Source organism: Bombina bombina, chromosome 9 (assembly GCF_027579735.1).
Source record: "Bombina bombina isolate aBomBom1 chromosome 9, aBomBom1.pri, whole genome shotgun sequence".
Classification (NCBI taxonomy): Eukaryota; Metazoa; Chordata; class Amphibia; order Anura; family Bombinatoridae; genus Bombina; species Bombina bombina.
In genome coordinates, this window is record NC_069507.1 from 162,281,904 (window position 1) to 162,301,231 (window position 19,328).

The following is a 19,328-nucleotide window of genomic DNA, read 5'->3' on the forward strand; positions in this document are numbered from 1 at the left end:
ACCGATCCCGGGTCCCTGGACCTGGACCCGTAACGAGGAAGCTTGGCGTTCCGGCGAGACGCCATGAGATCCATATCTGGTTTGCCCCAACGATGAAGTATTTGGGCAAAGACCTCCGGATGAAGTTCCCACTCCCCCGGATGAAAAGTCTGGCGACTTAGGAAATCCGCCTCCCAGTTGTCCACTCCTGGGATGTGGATCGCTGACAGGTGGCAAGAGTGAGACTCTGCCCAGCGAATTATCTTTGATACTTCCATCATCGCTAAGGAACTTCTTGTCCCTCCCTGATGGTTGATGTAAGCCACAGTCGTGATGTTGTCCGACTGAAACCTGATAAACCTCAGAGTTGCTAACTGAGGCCAAGCCAGAAGGGCATTGAGAACTGCTCTCAATTCCAGAATGTTTATTGGAAGGAGACTCTCCTCTTGAGTCCATGATCCCTGAGCCTTCAGGGAATTCCAGACAGCGCCCCAACCTAGAAGGCTGGCCTCTGTAGTTACAATTGTCCAGTCTGGCCTGCTGAAGGGCATCCCCCTTGACAGATGTGGCCGAGAAAGCCACCATAGAAGAGAATCTCTGGTCTCCTGATCCAGATTCAGCGTAGGGGACAAATCTGAGTAATCCCCATTCCACTGACTTAGCATGCACAATTGCAGCGGTCTGAGGTGCAGGCGTGCAAAATGAACTATGTCCATTGCCGCTACCATTAAGCCGATTACCTCCATGCATTGAGCCACTGACGGGTGTTGAATGGAATGAAGGGCACGGCAAGCATTTAGAAGCTTTGTTAACCTGTCCTCTGTCAGGTAAATTTTCATTTCTACAGAATCTATAAGAGTCCCCAAGAAGGGAACTCTTGTGAGTGGTAAGAGAGAACTCTTCTCCTCGTTTACTTTCCACCCATGTGATCTTAGAAATGCCAGTACTAACTCTGTATGAGACTTGGCAGTTTGAAAGCTTGACGCTTGTATCAGAATGTCGTCTAGGTACGGAGCTACCGAAATTCCTCGCGGTCTTAGTACCGCCAGAAGAGAGCCCAGAACCTTTGTAAAGATTCTTGGAGCCGTAGCCAACCCGAAGGGAAGAGCTACAAACTGGTAATGCTTGTCTAGGAAGGCAAACCTTAGATACCGGTAATGTTCTCTGTGAATCGGTATGTGAAGGTAAGCATCTTTTAAATCCACTGTGGTCATGTACTGACCTCTTTGGATCATGGGTAAGATTGTCCGAATAGTTTCCATCTTGAATGATGGTACTCTTAGGAATTTGTTTAGGATCTTTAAATCCAATATTGGTCTGAAGGTTCCCTCTTTTTTGGGAACCACAAACAGATTTGAGTAAAACCCTTGTCCGTGTTCCGACCGCGGAACTGGATGGATCACTCCCATTAGTAAAAGGTCTTGTACACAGCGTAGAAACGCCTCTTTCTTTATCTGGTTTGTTGACAACCTTGAAAGGTGAAATCTCCCTTGTGGAGGAGAAGCTTTGAAGTCCAGAAGATATCCCTGAGATATGATCTCCAACGCCCAGGGATCCTGGACATCTCTTGCCCAAGCCTGGGCGAAGAGAGAGAGTCTGCCCCCCACTAGATCCGTTACCGGATCGGGGGCCCTCACTTCATGCTGTCTTAGGGGCAGCAGCAGGCTTTCTGGCCTGCTTGCCCTTGTTCCAGGCCTGGTTAGGTTTCCAGCCTTGTCTGTAGCGAGCAACAGCTCCTTCCTGTTTTGGAGCAGAGGAAGTTGAAGCTGCTCCTGCCTTGAAATTACGAAAGGCACGAAAATTAGACTGTCTAGCCCTGGGTTTGGCTCTGTCTTGAGGCAGGGCATGGCCTTTACCTCCCGTAATATCAGCGATAATTTCTTTCAAACCGGGCCCGAATAAAGTCTGCCCCTTGAAAGGTATGTTAAGTAGTTTCGATTTAGAAGTTACATCAGCTGACCAGGATTTTAGCCACAGCGCTCTGCGTGCCTGAATGGCGAATCCGGAATTCTTAGCCGTAAGTTTAGTTAAATGTACTACGGCATCAGAAATAAATGAATTAGCTAGCTTAAGGGTTTTAAGCTTAAGTGAAATCTCATCTAATGTCGCTGAGTCAAGGGTCTCTTCCAGAGACTCAAACCAAAATGCTGCCGCAGCCGTGACAGGCGCAATGCATGCAAGGGGTTGTAATATAAAACCTTGTTGAACAAACATTTTCTTAAGGTAACCCTCTAACTTTTTATCCATTGGATCTGAAAAGGCACAGCTATCCTCCACCGGGATAGTGGTACGCTTAGCTAAAGTAGAAACTGCTCCCTCCACCTTAGGGACCGTTTGCCATAAGTCCCGTGTGGAGGCGTCTATTGGAAACATTTTTCTGAATATAGGAGGGGGTGAGAAAGGCACACCGGGTCTGTCCCACTCCTTAGTAATAATTTCAGTAAGTCTCTTAGGTATAGGAAAAACGTCAGTACTCGTCGGTACCGCAAAATATTTATCCAACCTACATATTTTCTCTGGGATTGCAACTGTGTTACAATCATTCAGAGCCGCTAACACCTCCCCTAGCAATACACGGAGGTTTTCCAGCTTAAACTTAAAATTTGAAATGTCTGAATCCAATTTATTTGGATCAGATCCGTCACCCGCAGAATGAAGCTCTCCGTCCTCATGCTCTGCATATTGTGACGCAGTATCAGACATGGCCCTAGCATTATCAGTATACTCTGTTCTCATCCCAGAGTGATCTCGTTTACCTCTAAGTTCTGGCAATTTAGACAAAACTTCAGTCATAACATTAGCCATGTCTTGTAAAGTGATTTGTAATGGCCGCCCTGATGTACTTGGCGTTACAATATCACGCACCTCCTGAGCGGGAGATGCAGGTACTGACACGTGAGGCAAGTTAGTCGGCATAACTTCCCCCTCGTTGTCTGGTGAATGTTGCTTAACATGTACAGATTGACTTTTATTTAAAGTAGCATCAATGCAATTAGTACATAAATTTCTATTGGGCTCCACCTTGGCTTTTGAACATATTGCACAAAGAGTTTAATCTGTGTCAGACATGTTTAAACAAACTAGCAATTAGACTAGCAAGCTTGGAAATACTTTTCAACTAAATTTACAAGCAGTATGTAAAATCGTTACTGTGCCTTTAAGAAGCACACAAAAAATTGACACAGTTGAATAAAAATGAACCGGATTAGTTATATAAACCAAATTTAGCAAAGGATTGCACACATTAGCAATGGATGATTAACCCTTAATATCAGAAAAAAACGTATAACAATTGGCAATATAAGCGTTTTTATCACAGTCAAGCACAGTCTCACAGGTCTGCTGTGAGTGATTACCTCCCTCAAAACTAGTTTTGAAGACCCCTGAGCTCTGTGGAGACGTCCTGGATCATGCAGGGAGAAAAAGACAGACTGTGACTGAATTTCTGATGCGTAGTAAAAGCGCCAAAATAGCCCCCTCCCCCTCACACTACAACAGTGAGGGAAGCTCAGTAAACTGTTTTAATTTAAAACAACGACAGCCATGTGGAAAATAAAGCCCAAAACAATTTTCACCAAGTACCTCAGATAATTAAACGATTTAACATGCCAGTAAACGTTTAAAATCTAATATATGAAATGTCATTAAAAAGCCTGCTGCTAGTCGCTCACACTGCAAGTTAGGCTAAAAGTTATATGCATACAGTATTTTCCCAGTGAAGTGCCATTCCCCAGAAATACTTAAGTGAAAACATATATACATGTCAGCCTGATACCAGTTGCTACTACTGCATTTAAGGCTGTACTTACATTATATCGGTATTAGCAGTATTTTCAAAGTCAATTCCATTCCTTAGAAAATAATATACTGCAACATACCTCTTTGCAGGTGAACCTGCCCGCTGTCCCCTGATCTGAAGTTACCTTACTCCTCAGAATGGTCGAGAACAGCAAACGGATCTTAGTTACGTCCGCTAAGATCATATACAAAAACTCAGGTAGATTCTTCTTCAAATTCTGCCTGAGAAGGAAACAACACACTCCGGTGTCGTTTAAAATAACAAACTTTTGATTGAAGATATAAAAAACTAAGTTTAATCACCACAGTCCTCTCACACATCCTATCTATTAGTTGGGTGCAAGAGAATGACTGGGTGTGACGTAGAGGGGAGGAGCTATATAGCAGCTCTGCTTGGGTGATCCTCTTGCACTTCCTGTTGGGGAGGAGTTAATATCCCATAAGTAATGATGACCCGTGGACTGACTACACTTAACAGGAGAAATAGAAATATATATATAGATATATATATATATATATATATATATATATATATATATATATATATATATATATATATATATATATATATATATATATGTGTGTGTGTGTGTGTATGAGATATAGAGATATATATATAAAATAATCGGCCGATTAATCGATTAGATGAAAATAATCGTTAGTTGCAGTGTGTGTATATATATATATATATATATATATATATATATATATATATATATATATATATACACATACACACACAGTGTGTATGTGTAATATATACACACATACACACTGTGTGTGTGTGTATATATATATATATATATATATATATATATATATATATATATATATATATATATATATATATATATATATATATATATATATATATATATATACACATACATACATACATACATACATATACATATACACCTAATTAATTTTATCCTGGGTGTCCAGGACAAAACGAATTGTCTAAAAGTGAAAATATACAACTAAACTAAATTGTAAATAAATATTTAAAGGGATAAGATTTATATTTGAGGTGGTAAAATTTAATTAAGTTGTAAATAAATATTTGAGGTAGTAAAATTTATAAAATATGGTTTATTAAAATGTTTATGAGACAATGAATAATCCTTAAGATTAGTTATGACGGATGACTGTATGAGACGGACCGGCCTGGGATTTGAATCAACCACCGCTAGCGTGAGAACAAGACGCTACTAAGCAAGGGAGCGGTTGCTTTCAAAATAAAAAACTCTATATGGACCTAGGATAACGCTCCTACCTGCAAATTTGAAAGTAAGACTTATATGAAATTTCTCCTCATGAAGGATTACATTGAAATAATAGCTTATACCGGTATTTGCTGAATACATGTCCTGGAACTAATTATATGACAATTATCTTTCTGAATATCTTTGGGAAAGTGATTCTTGCCTTATCCTGCTACAAATAGTATATACGAAGAAACACAAGGCATTGAACTACTATAAAGATACACCACAAAACAGCACAATCACTGAAATCTATCATATCTGTTATATGGATGGTTTTTAATCAAACAACAACATTAGAACAATTACACAACAACATTTGAACAATTACACAAATTTTATTTATTTACTAGATACTATATTTATATATTTATCTTTTGATTTATTGCATATATTGCTCGAATGGTTCCCTTAGGTTACTGATGCAATGTGTCCAGTTTATTAAAGGATTTATTATATAAACTTAAGTTAGATTGGCCAGTCAAATTTTAAAAATTTACAATTTGTATCTGTATTATATTTACTTTTTTATATGTTTATATCTGTTCCTTCCAATAAAATTGTATATATATGTTTTTAGTATAAATATTTTAAACTAATCTTAAGGATTATTCATTGTCTCATAAACATTTTAATAAACCATATTTTATAAATTTTACTACCTCAAATATTTATTTACAACTTAATTAAATTTTACCACCTCAAATATAAATCTTATCCCTTTAAATATTTATTTACAATTTAGTTTAGTTGTATATTTTCACTTTTAGACAATTAGTTTTGTCCTGGACACCCAGGATAAAATTAATTAGGCGCAACCTGGTTTTCTGTTTTCCCACTGTATCCACTTATTATCAATTTTTTTAAAGGTTTTATTGATATAACTGGGTTGTTTAGTGAAACTATAGTCTACCACTAGTATTGATATCTTACATTCGCCTTATATACATATACACACACATATACACATACACATAATATATAAATTCGCCACTATTTATTGTGAACGTGTTCAGGTCAAACTGTCCTCAGACAAAAAGTGAAAGTGAAGTTCCAAATACAAGTCAATATTAGCACAAAACCTTCAGGCTTCTGCTAGAAAGCTGAACATGAAGAGGAACTTCATCTTTCAGCATGACAACAACCCAAAGCATACATCCAAAGCAACAAAGGAATGGCTTCACCAGAAGAAGATTAATGTTTTGGAACGGCCCAGCCAGAGCCCAGACCTGAATCCGATTGAAAATCTGTGGGGTGATCTGAAGAGGGCTGTGCACAGGAGATGCCCTCGCAATCTGACAGATTTGGAGTGTTTTTGTAAAGAAGAGTGGGCAAATCTTGCCAAGTCAAAAATGTGCCATGCTGATAGACTCATACCCAAAAAGACTGAGTGCTGTAATAAAATCAAAAGGTGCTTCAACAAAAGTATTAGTTTAAGGGTGTGCACACTTATTTTATTTTTATATTTTTTTCTTCCCTCTACCTAAAACATTTCAGTTTGTTTTTCAATTGAGTTGTACAGTTTATAGGTCACATTAAAGATGGAAAAAGTTCTGAAATTATTTATCTTTTTCTCATTTTTTTACATCACAGAAACCTGACATTTTAACAGGGGTGTGTAGACTTTTTATATCCACTGTATACACATACTGTACATACACTGTGCATATCAGGATTTTATGATTTCTATAAAATAAATTTTAAACTATTGCTTGATAATATCTCACGATTTTGTGAAGCAGTTCTTAACTAGAAATAATAATGAGTATGTTTAGAAATGTAAACAATCTAAAAAGTTATTCCCATTAATAGCACTGAGACATTCCTTTCACAACGTGTGTGATGAAAGTATGCAAGGTAGGGGAAGGGGGTTAAATATAAAAAAAAAAAACAATAACCCTAGCAGGAGAATATTCCTCTCTTTGTAGCCAAATGAAAGTACACACTTTATTCTACAATGTCTATCTACGCTGTTGGTGGCCTAAATGTTTCTATGCTCTTGGTGGTGTTAACTAACTCAAACAAATCACAATCCGAAACCAAATACACTCTTGAAAAAGGTTTCCATATGTTAGCCATTTCTTCAGGGGAGGTCTACCTCCAGCACAGAGGGGAAGCTTTATTCAGACCTCTTACAGGAATTAACCAACACAGATTGTATAGTATAGATTTAAATTAAAAGTCAGACTTTGCACAGTAATACTTAAATGCTATGAAAAAGTAAAATTAGATTTCTGATAATAAATATTTCTGCTTTATGGACATATTAATTTAAAGAAAAATCAGTGGAATAATCTAGTGGACTCTTAAAATATACATTATGAATATATATATAATAAATAAATTATAGTCTAAGCTGCAGTTACCACAAGGACTTAAGGTTCCTTATATTTAATTTTATAAAGGCACGTGTAGAAGAATCCAATTTTTTGTTGTTGCATAATTATTGTAATTATTCTTTTTTTAGGGGGACTCTAAACTTTCAAACAATTTTACCAACTTTATTTAAAATATAGAATCAGGAAACAAATAGAAACCAGAAAAATAAACAAAATTATACCAGATGTAGTAGTAATAAAATGCATGAGACATAAACAAAAGAATCCAGACATGCTTTAAAGTATAGAAGCACCTAGAAAGTCAAGGAAAGACAAATGCCAGTTACCAGCAATATTTATTAGTGATCTAAAATTGTCAAAAAAAAAAAAAAAAAGAAAAGAAAGGGAGGGGGGGGGGTTGAAGATTCCAAATGTAACTTTCAGGCATAGCACAAGTTCCAGTGGGGTCTGATCTATAACTTTGCTATTAGGGAAAATTCTGACAAGTTGACAGAAGAAAAAGACCAGATTTCCACAAGTTTGACATTGTGCTGCTCATAAAATGCTGAAGGCCCCCAGCAATATTCACAAATTAACAGTGTGGCAAAAATAAATGAATTTTAGTTTTAGCTTATGGAGCAAGGTTATTACATTTCTAGCAAATTGTTTAGAATGATATCCTGGCTAAGCAAGTTACACTTTTCCCCAATTACTGCAGACATATTCACATTTCACAAACTACAGATGGGACTCAAAATCATCCAAAAACCCTACGAATCAGTGACCTACTCTATATACCAGTAATATAAGAAAAAGGTCCACCACACACACACGCACTTTAGGAGTTTAATTTAGATAAATGGTACAGCAGAGTCTGCAGAGGATTGTGTGTGGGTAGGAGGCAGGAATTACTACCTCTCCTTACCCAGATGTAATCACACCAAAAGCTTGCCAGTAGTAAGTGAGCTAAAGTCAGATCTGTCAAGCACTCAGATTAGTACACCTGAACCACTCTTATAATAATTTTTAAAATACTAACCTCAAGTTTTAATTTAAAGGGACAGTCTACTCCAAAAATGTTAGTATTTAAAAAAGATAGATAATCCCTTTATTAGCCATTCACCAGTTTTGCACAGCCAACAAGGTTATATTAAAGGGACATTAAACACAATTTTTTTCTTTCATGACTTAGAAAGAACATACAATTTTGAACAACTTTCTGATTTACTTCTATTATCTAATTTGCTTTATTCTCTTGATATTCTTTGCTGAAAAGCATATCTAGATAGGCTCAGTAGCTGCTGATTGGTGGCTGCACATAGATGCCTCGTGTGATTGGCTCACTCATGTGCATTGCTATTTCTTTAACAAAGGATATCTAAAGAATGAAGCAAATTAGATAGAAGTAAATTGGAATATTGTTTAAAATTGTATTCTCTACATGAATCATGAAAGAAAAATGTTGGGTTTACTGTTCCTTTAATATACTTTTTACCTCTGTTAGGTGAGTGTCATGCACAACTCTACAGGAGAGAGCACAATGTTATCTATATAGCACACAATTGACTCTTGTTTTGAAAAGCTATTAAAAAAGCATGTGATAAGAGGCCGTCTGTAGTGGCTTAGAAACAGCCAGAAATTTAGAGGTTTAAATGTTATAAAAAGTATATTAATATAACAATGTTGGTTGTGCAAAGCTGGGGAATGGGAACTAAAGGTGTTTTGTTTTGTTTTTTAAAAACAATAACAATTTTGGTGTACACTATACTTTAATAAGGATGATAAAGGTCCCTTGAAACAAAACATTTTCTTTACAAATTAGGCAAACACGTTCCATCTACAGATATGATACATTATTACCACATTGACCAAAATGGGTCTTTGCAAACATCATACTTAAAGGGACACTGTACCCATTTTTTTTCTTTTGTAATTCAGAAAGAGCATGCAATTTTAAGCAACTTTCTAATTTACTCCAATTATCAATTTTTCTTCGTTCTCTTGCTATCATTATTTGAAAAAGAAGGCATCTAAGCTTTTTTTTGTTTCAGTACTCTGGACAGCACTTTTTTATTGGCGGATGGATTTATCCACCAATCAGCAAGGACAACCCAGGTTGTTCACCAAAAATGGGCCGGCATCTAAACTCACATTCTTGCATTTCAAATAAAGATACCAAGAGAATGAAGAAAAATTGATAAAAGGAGTAAATTAGATAGTTGCTTAAAATTTCATGCTCAATCTGAATCACGAAATAAAAATTTTGGGTACAGTGTCCCTTTAAAAGGGCCAGTAAATACAGTGGATTCACACAATCAACGAATGCAATAGCATTTAGTCTGAACTTTAAATGAGTAGAAAAAAAAAAAAAATTCTGACAAATTTCAAATATATTTCTATTTCAATTCACCCTGTATCATGTGACAGTCACCAGCCAATCACAAATGCATATATATATATATATAAAAATAAAAGACTGTGCCAATTTTGTTAATGGAAGTAAAAATTGGAAAGTTGTTTAAAATTGCATGCTCTCTGAATTATGAAAGTTAAATTTGGACTTGAATGTCCCTTTAATTTAAAAAAAAAGTATTTAAAGGGACAGTCAAGTCAAAAAAAAAAAAAAAAACTTTCATGATTTAAATAGGGCATGTAATTTTAAACAACTTTCCAAATTACTTGTATTACCAATTTTGCTTTGTTCTTTTGGTATTCTTAGTTGAAAGCTAAATCTAGGAGGTATATATGCTAATTTCTTAGACCTTGAAGGCCACCTCTAATTTTGACAGTTTTTCACCACTAGAAGGCTTTCATATGTGTTTCATATAGATAACATTGAGCTCAGGCACGTGAAGCTCCTAGGAGCATGCACTGATTGACTAAAAATGCAAGTCTGTCAAAAGAACTGAGGGGCAGTTTGCAGAGCCATAGATACAAGGTAATCACAGAGGTAAAAAGTATATTATATCTGTGTTGGTTATGCAAAATTGGGGAAAGGGTAATAAAAGGGATTATCTACCTTTTTAAACAACAAAAATTCTAGTGCTTACTGTCCCTTTAAGCAAATGTAAAGATACACCACTTTAGGTATATAAAACTGGTTGACACCAGAAAGAAATAGAAAAAAAATAGTACCATGTAACAAATTACTGTAAATTGGGAGGAATTTATTGGTGCCTTCAGCAGACAAACAGTTACTGCTATAAAACAACAGACGTAGCAGTAAAGAAGTATAATCAATGTAGACATCAAACCAGTTGGTTAATTAAAATGCAAAGGAAACAATGGCCAGTGTCACTGATCCAGACACCTAAAAGTGACACTGGAACACACTGTGACTGCTTCATAATACAATCATTTTGTATGCGGCTGGACAAGAACTTCAGGCATGCCCAAGCATCAGGTCTTATAGATAACAGGTAGATAAAAAATTATTTTTGACAAATATATTTCCAATTTCATATCTAACAATAATATCAGATCATCATATAGTTATAATAAAGAAAAATCAAGTCAAATTCTAGCTCATCTGCACAGGGATCAGTCAGTTATCATTTGGCAAGCTGTAAATCTAAGGCAGGATTTGACAAATCTATGAGATTTAGGAGCCTAGGAAGTAATGTAGAGATATATGTAGAATAACCCAGTATGTTATAACCAGAAGTAATTTCTTTAGGAGCCATTATCTCTATGGTGCCCAGGATTCATCATGCTCCAATCTAAAATGTAAAGTGTCATAGTACAGTGAATGTTAAATGCTTTATGGTGCCAGAACCCCCCACCCCAAAGTTTATTCTGGAGTGGGGGGGAAATGTGCTCTTTAGCTTTAAATAAAGGAGTGCATAGCTTCTCTACAAAAGACTGGGTATTTAAACCCCCTACAGATTACACATAGAGGCAAAAAGTAGAATAATAAAATGTTCTTTTGAATTTAAAAGTTAATAGTACACATATTGTTTGGGTCACACACTGGGTGAGCCATGTACTAGATGCAGCTTCTTGGTATACACCATATTGTTTGTAAAGGCCATATGAACTCCTTCATTCCGGGATGCATGTTCCGATGTTAACACTTGATGGAAAAATTAAAACACAAAATTGTTGATGCGGTTACGCAATTTCAAGGCTGGGGTTGGATCATGGGGGACTGCCTACGCTGCTAGGAACGCCCCCCCCCCAGTCTGATATTTTATTGCACAAAAAGGGTGCTGCAGGATGCCGTATAAGGAAGGACATTCCATATCATCCTAACAGTGTTAAAAGGGACATGTTTTAATGTTTCATTAGCTGTTTAAATATTGACAAAATAAGTTTAAAGTTATAGTGTCTATAAAACAATGGGAGCCACCATGTTGTAACTTAGGTTACCTTCTCTGCTGTGGCCAATTAGAGACAGGTATAAATAGGTCACTATAGTGGCAGACAATAGCTGTGTGAAATGTAACAGTGTTCTGCACTTCCATTTCTAACACGAACTGAAAAGTTCACAATTTCAGAATGGAATTACAGGAAAAGGGTGACAAAATAAATAATGAATTATATTGCCGTTTTTAAATACACGATTCATCATTTTATATTACCCTCCCAAATGTCCCTTTAAAGCCCAGCGCTGTTAGGACGGCATGGAACGTCCTAAAGGCATATAGAGGTTAAAATAAATAAATAAATATATATATATATATATATATATATATATATATATATATATATATATATATATATATATATATATATATATATATATATATATATATATATATATATATATATATATAAAAACTTTCATGAAAAGAAGAGGCACTCACAGAACTTAGTTAACACAAAATGTATTAATAGTTCATCAATTCAGTCAGTCAACGTTTCGGTCCTCGCAGGGACCTTTGTCAAGACTGTTTCTCAGTAAGAGGGTATGTGTTGCATTCAGCGGTGAATACAACACATACCCTCTTACTGAGAAACAGTCTTGACAAAGGTCCCTGCGAGGACCGAAACGTTGACTGACTGAATTGATGAACTATTAATACATTTTGTGTTAACTAAGTTCTGTGAGTGCCTCTTCTTTTCATGAAAGTTTCTACCTATTCGCCATAGAGTGCACCCAGGCAATACAACCTACAGTGAGTGCTTGGATCCCAAAACTAGAGTGTATATATATTATCAATCAATTGCTAAACATAAAAAGCATGTTTAAAGCGATAGAAAATAGTCTGTTTCGTTGTTAAAATAAAAAAAGCACTAGCCGGGAGTTGGACTGTATACATCAATTTTAATTTAACTACATGTAATAGACACTACTATAAAGAATAATATGCACAGATACAGATATAAAAATCCAGTAAAAAAAAATAAAAAAAACTTTTAAAAACTTACTTAAAAGCTGCCAAGTTAGCACTGTTGATTATGTTAGTCTGAAACACCCACTGAAAGGGGTTGAGAGCAGACCCTCCCCCCTCCCCTGAATATGAATAGATCCATTATACAAAACATAAGCAATGTGAAGTCTGCATACATCAGTATAGAGCTACAATAACTAATCGATAATGAAAATAGTTGTCAACAAATCTTTTATAATCAATTAGTTGGTTTGCAATTAGTTGGTTTGTGCATGGCACTATCTACTTCACTACAATGAACACCTCCACATGGTATGTTGCTTTATTGTTATGTCCTTAGCCTAAGGGACGTCTACGGAAGTTTACTTTTCACTTTTTCAGGACAGTATAAGCTTCTGTTTAAGTTTACAACTACTCTTGGCTTATGTGTTACCAGACTCGGACTGAATGTTGGGCATCATAAATATATGCACCCTTCAAGGAGGCAACAGTTTGACAACTGGAACTTGCCACAGCATGGAGTCCAGCAAGGAAGAGGGGAGCTAGCTAGAGACCAACATCTAAACCTCCCAATCTGACAGCAGACAGTGGCACAGTCTCCCTCCCTTGAAATAAAGTTCCGGTTGCCAAACTGTTGCCTCCCTCTCTGACTGTTACTTCATCCTCCTCTCCATACTGGTAGCACTGTCAGTGGACAGGACAGGTTGGCAGCAGCAGAAGTCACCAGAGCAGTGAAGCTCACCTAAGAAGTAGAGTCCCAGTTCACCTAAGGTAACAGACCAGCCTTTTGACATACTCTGTATTTTGTTGGAAGGGGGGTTAATAGAAACAATTAAACATCACCTAGGGGGAGGTTTAAAAGAAGGCATTGATCACACACTTTTCTCTCTCTCTCTCTCTGTGCTTGATTCTGACTGAATTGCTTATGGCTGCCTAGGATGATCATTGTTAATCTCTTCTCTAATGTTTATTTTGTTGAATTAGTCTAGCTACAACCAGTTTTATAGATTTTTTTTTCTTTTCTTTCATGGTTCAGATATAGCAGCAATTTTAAACAACTTTCTATATTTACTCCTATTATTAATTTCCCTTCATTCTCTTTGTATCTTTATTTGAAAAGCAGACATTTAGACAGACACTAAGGGTGGGTGCAGAATATCAGTACTTAAAGGGACACCGAAACCAAATTTTTTCTTTTGTGGTTCAGATAGAGCATGCAATTTTAAGCAACTTTCTAATTTACTCCTATTATCAATTTTTCTTCGTTCTCTTGCTATCTTTAATTTAAAAAGAAGGCATCTAAGCTTTTTTATTAGTTCAGACCTCTGGACAGCACTTTTTTATTTGTGGATGAATTTATCCACCAATCAGCAAGAACAACCCAGGTTGTTCACCAAAAATGGGCTGGCATCTAAACTTACATTCTTGCATTTCAAATAAAGATACCAAGAGAATGAAGAAAATTTGATAATATAAGTAAATTAGAAAGTTGCTTAAAATGTCATGCTCTATCTGAATCACAAAAGAAAAAATTTGAGTTCAGTGTCCCTTTAAATATTATACATGCCATATTTGGTGGTGGGGCTCTTTGCTCTAAAATGCTGGGCCTTTTTTTGGTGCCAGTCCAGCCTGTGTGTTACCCAGAAATAATAGGAGGAGTCATTTGGATTGTTTATATTAAAATCGGGTGATTAAGGACTATGCATGATATAGTGCCAAGCTTGTTATTTACACCTAGCCCTAGATTGATGGGAGTTATTTGAACTGATGTGCACTATTATCTGTCTGCACAATTATTAGCGGATTGCTTGCTATTGCTGATTATACGTACTTATAAATAAATATGTAAGGCTTCGTCAAGTTAGATATATGAAAGTCAGTAGCACTTTTTAATTGTTGTTTTTTTTTTTTTTTAAATATATTTTTAATAAATTGTAATATGTACTAGATTCAACATGTATAAGTATATATTTCTTATTTTAAGAGCAGACTAGATATTTTTTCCATAACCATATAGCTGGTTATTTACCATTGCATATAGATATTTTTATGTTAGAATGAAGTCCAGGCTTACTTTAGGAGGCCCCTTGCATTGGTGGAGAGTTAAAGATAAAATACCCCACCTCAGTGAAATTGGCATCTTAAGCACCTCAACACCATCTGAAGGCCTCTTCTCTGCTGCAGGCAAAATAGCTCGGATTTTATTTTAAAATATAGGAAAAAATGAGTTTTATACGATTAGTCGGAAAAAAAAAAATCTTTATTTGTCTGCGAGTTTATGCCGATCTGAGCACCTCCGGCCGCCAACAGAAAACTACTAATTTTTCCATGAGGTGACTTTTCACCTCTTAGCCAATAGCCGTGTTATTCTTTCGGCATTATGCATTTCAAAAACACTAGCATTTACCGTCATCAGCATGTAAGCTAATGCGTCCTTATCTAGCTGGGGGCAGTGGCTACACTGAGAATTTCTAAGTGTTCACAAGTAAATTGTTTGTGTTTTTTTTTAACACAATCTGTTTCTTTTTATGTTACTTGATTTAAAAAGGGACATGAAACCCAAACATTTTCTTTAATGATTCATAGAGCATACTATGAACTTTACAATTTACTTCTATTTTTTAAATTTGCTTCCTTCTCTTGTTATCCATTGCTGAAAGGTTTATATAGGGAAGCCCAGGAGAAGCAAAGAACCTAGGGTCTAGCTGCCGATTTGTGGCTGTAAAATTAATATAAATAAATATATATATATATATATATATATATATATATATATATATATATATATATATATATATATATATATATATATATATATATATATATATATATATATATATATATATATATATATATACTGATTGTCATAGGCTCCCCCATGTGTTCAGTCAGCAACCAGTAGTGCATTGCTGCTCATTCAACAAAGCATACCAAGAGAATGAAGAAAAAATGAAAAATTGCATGCTCTATCTGAATCATGAAAGAAAAAAAAAAGGGTTTCATATCACTTTAATACTTTTTTAATAAACAAGCACTTTTTATATCCCTTTAAGATGCAACTTAAAATTATTTGGTCTTTAATTCACTTACTCATGAACTCTGTTGTCACCATACAAATCACTCAGACCAAAGCTGACATAATGCCAGTGCTCAGGGACATCAAGTGCCGGATTGCCAAGATTCCTGTACATGCTGACATAATCTAAGGGATCAGGTCCACCCAACCTAAAAATACACAAAAAGAAAAAAAAGAAAAAATAATTGCATTATATCAACCAATATGGGAACAGTAATTTAATTTTAGATCAGATTCTTAAAAAAAAAAAAAAAAAGCAGACAGCTACACTTCACAGAACATCAATAATACAAACTAATCCGGTAATAGTAGAAACAACAAAAATGTATACAATCAGACAAACTTATAATCACATACCAGAAAGTTAAAATGTTTATATTTAAAAATAAATTGTTTACTTGGCTAGCTTATGCAGCAAAGTTAGAGGTAACAATAAAGTACTGGAAATTTTTAAGTATAGAATATATATGTGTGGGTGTTCACTGTAGTTTACTAATCAGCAAAAAAAATTGCAAGTCTAGAGAGAAAAAAGTACCACTCCACTCAACGTTAAAGACAAAAATAACATAATTTATGTAAGAACTTACCTGATAAATTCATTTCTTTCATATTAACAAGAGTCCATGAGCTAGTGACGTATGGGATATACATTCCTACCAGGAGGGGCAAAGTTTCCCAAACCTTAAAATGCCTATAAATACACCCCTCACCACACCCACAAATCAGTTTAACGAATAGCCAAGAAGTGGGGTGATAAGAAAAAGTGCGAAGCATATAAAATAAGGAATTGGAATAATTGTGCTTTATACAAAAAAATCATAACCACCACAAAAAAGGGTGGGCCTCATGGACTCTTGTTAATATGAAAGAAATGAATTTATCAGGTAAGTTCTTACATAAATTATGTTTTCTTTCATGTAATTAACAAGAGTCCATGAGCTAGTGACGTATGGGATAATGACTACCCAAGATGTGGATCTTTCCACACAAGAGTCACTAGAGAGGGAGGGATAAAATAAAGACAGCCAATTCCTGCTGAAAATAATCCACACCCAAAATAAAGTTTAACAAAAAACATAAGCAGAAGATTCAAACTGAAACCGCTGCCTGAAGAACTTTTCTACCAAAAACTGCTTCAGAAGAAGAAAATACATCAAAATGGTAGAATTTAGTAAAAGTATGCAAAGAAGACCAAGTTGCTGCTTTGCAGATCTGGTCAACCGAAGCTTCATTCCTAAACGCCCAGGAAGTAGATACTGACCTAGTAGAATGAGCTGTAATTCTTTGAGGCGGAGTTTTACCCGACTCAACATAGGCAAGATGAATTAAAGATTTCAACCAAGATGCCAAAGAAATGGCAGAAGCTTTCTGGCCTTTCCTAGAACCGGAAAAGATAACAAATAGACTAGAAGTCTTACGGAAAGATTTCGTAGCTTCAACATAATATTTCAAAGCTCTAACAACATCCAAAGAATGCAATGATTTCTCCTTAGAATTCTTAGGATTAGGACATAATGAAGGAACCACAATTTCTCTACTAATGTTGTTGGAATTCACAACTTTAGGTAAAAATTCAAAAGAAGTTCGCAACACCGCCTTATCCTGATGAAGAATCAGAAAAGGAGACTCACACGAAAGAGCAGATAATTCAGAAACTCTTCTAGCAGAAGAGATGGCCAAAAGGAACAAAACTTTCCAAGAAAGTAATTTAATGTCCAATGAATGCATAGGTTCAAACGGAGGAGCTTGAAGAGCTCCCAGAACCAAATTCAAACTCCAAGGAGGAGAAATTGACTTAATGACAGGTTTTATACGAACCAAAGCTTGTACAAAACAATGAATATCAGGAAGAATAGCAATCTTTCTGTGAAAAAGAACAGAAAGAGCAGAGATTTGTCCTTTCAAAGAACTTGCGGACAAACCCTTATCCAAACCATCCTGAAGAAATTGTAAAATTCTCGGTATTCTAAAAGAATGCCAAGAAAAATGATGAGAAAGACACCAAGAAATATAAGTCTTCCAGACTCTATAATATATCTCTCGAGATACAGATTTACGAGCCTGTAACATAGTATTAATCACGGAGTCAGAGAAACCTCTATGACCAAGAATCAAGCGTTCAATCTCCATACCTTTAAATTTAAGGATTTCAGATCCGGATGGAAAAAAGGACCTTGTGACAGAAGGTCTGGTCTTAACGGAAGAGTCCATGGCTGGCAAGATGCCATCCGGACAAGATCCGCATACCAAAACCTGTGAGGCCATGCCGGAGCTATTAGCAGAACAAACGAGCATTCCCTCAGAATCTTGGAGATTACTCTTGGAAGAAGAACTAGAGGCGGAAAGATATAGGCAGGATGATACTTCCAAGGAAGTGATAATGCATCCACTGCCTCCGCCTGAGGATCCCGGGATCTGGACAGATACCTGGGAAGTTTCTTGTTTAGATGAGAGGCCATCAGATCTATCTCTGGGAGCCCCCACAATTGAACAATCTGAAGAAATACCTCTGGGTGAAGAGACCATTCGCCCGGATGCAACGTTTGGCGACTGAGATAATCCGCTTCCCAATTGTCTACACCTGGGATATGAACCGCAGAGATTAGACAGGAGCTGGATTCCGCCCAAACCAAAATTCGAGATACTTCTTTCATAGCCAGAGGACTGTGAGTCCCTCCTTGATGATTGATGTATGCCACAGTTGTGACATTGTCTGTCTGAAAACAAATGAACGATTCTCTCTTCAGAAGAGGCCAAAACTGAAGAGCTCTGAAAATTGCACGGAGTTCCAAAATATTGATCGGTAATCTCACCTCCTGAGATTCCCAAACTCCTTGTGCCGTCAGAGATCCCCACACAGCTCCCCAACCTGTGAGACTTGCATCTGTTGAAATTACAGTCCAGGTCGGAAGAACAAAAGAAGCCCCCTGAATTAAACGATGGTGATCTGTCCACCACGTTAGAGAGTGTCGAACAATCGGTTTTAAAGATATTAATTGAGATATCTTCGTGTAATCCCTGCACCATTGGTTCAGCATACAGAGCTGAAGAGGTCGCATGTGAAAACGAGCAAAGGGGATCGCGTCCGATGCAGCAGTCATAAGACCTAGAATTTCCATGCATAAGGCTACCGAAGGGAATGATTGTGACTGAAGGTTTCGACAAGCTGTAATCAATTTTAGACGTCTCTTGTCTGTTAAAGACAGAGTCATGGACACTGAATCTATCTGGAAACCCAGAAAGGTCACCCTTGTTTGAGGAATCAAAGAACTTTTTGGTAAATTGATCCTCCAACCATGATCTTGAAGAAACAACACAAGTCGATTCGTATGAGACTCTGCTAAATGTAAAGACGGAGCAAGTACCAAGATATCGTCCAAATAAGGAAATACCACAATACCCTGTTCTCTGATTACAGACAGAAGGGCACCGAGAATCTTTGTGAAAATTCTTGGAGCTGTAGCAAGGCCAAACGGTAGAGCCACAAATTGGTAATGCTTGTCTAGAAAAGAGAATCTCAGGAACTGATAATGATCTGGATGAATCGGAATATGCAGAT

The 19,328-nt window shown here is 36.3% G+C and overlaps 1 protein-coding gene across 2 annotated transcripts in view; it reads right to left on the reverse strand.

The window, feature by feature from the left end:
• The window catches only part of SUFU (SUFU negative regulator of hedgehog signaling), a 145,230-nt gene that overhangs the window by 119,674 nt on the left and 6,228 nt on the right, over positions 1-19,328 (reverse strand). For both annotated transcript variants that reach the window (XM_053692467.1, XM_053692466.1), the window contains exon 2: positions 15,784-15,918. In XM_053692467.1, coding sequence (XP_053548442.1) covers positions 15,784-15,918 — 135 coding nt within the window. The remainder of the gene's footprint in view (positions 1-15,783; positions 15,919-19,328) is intronic.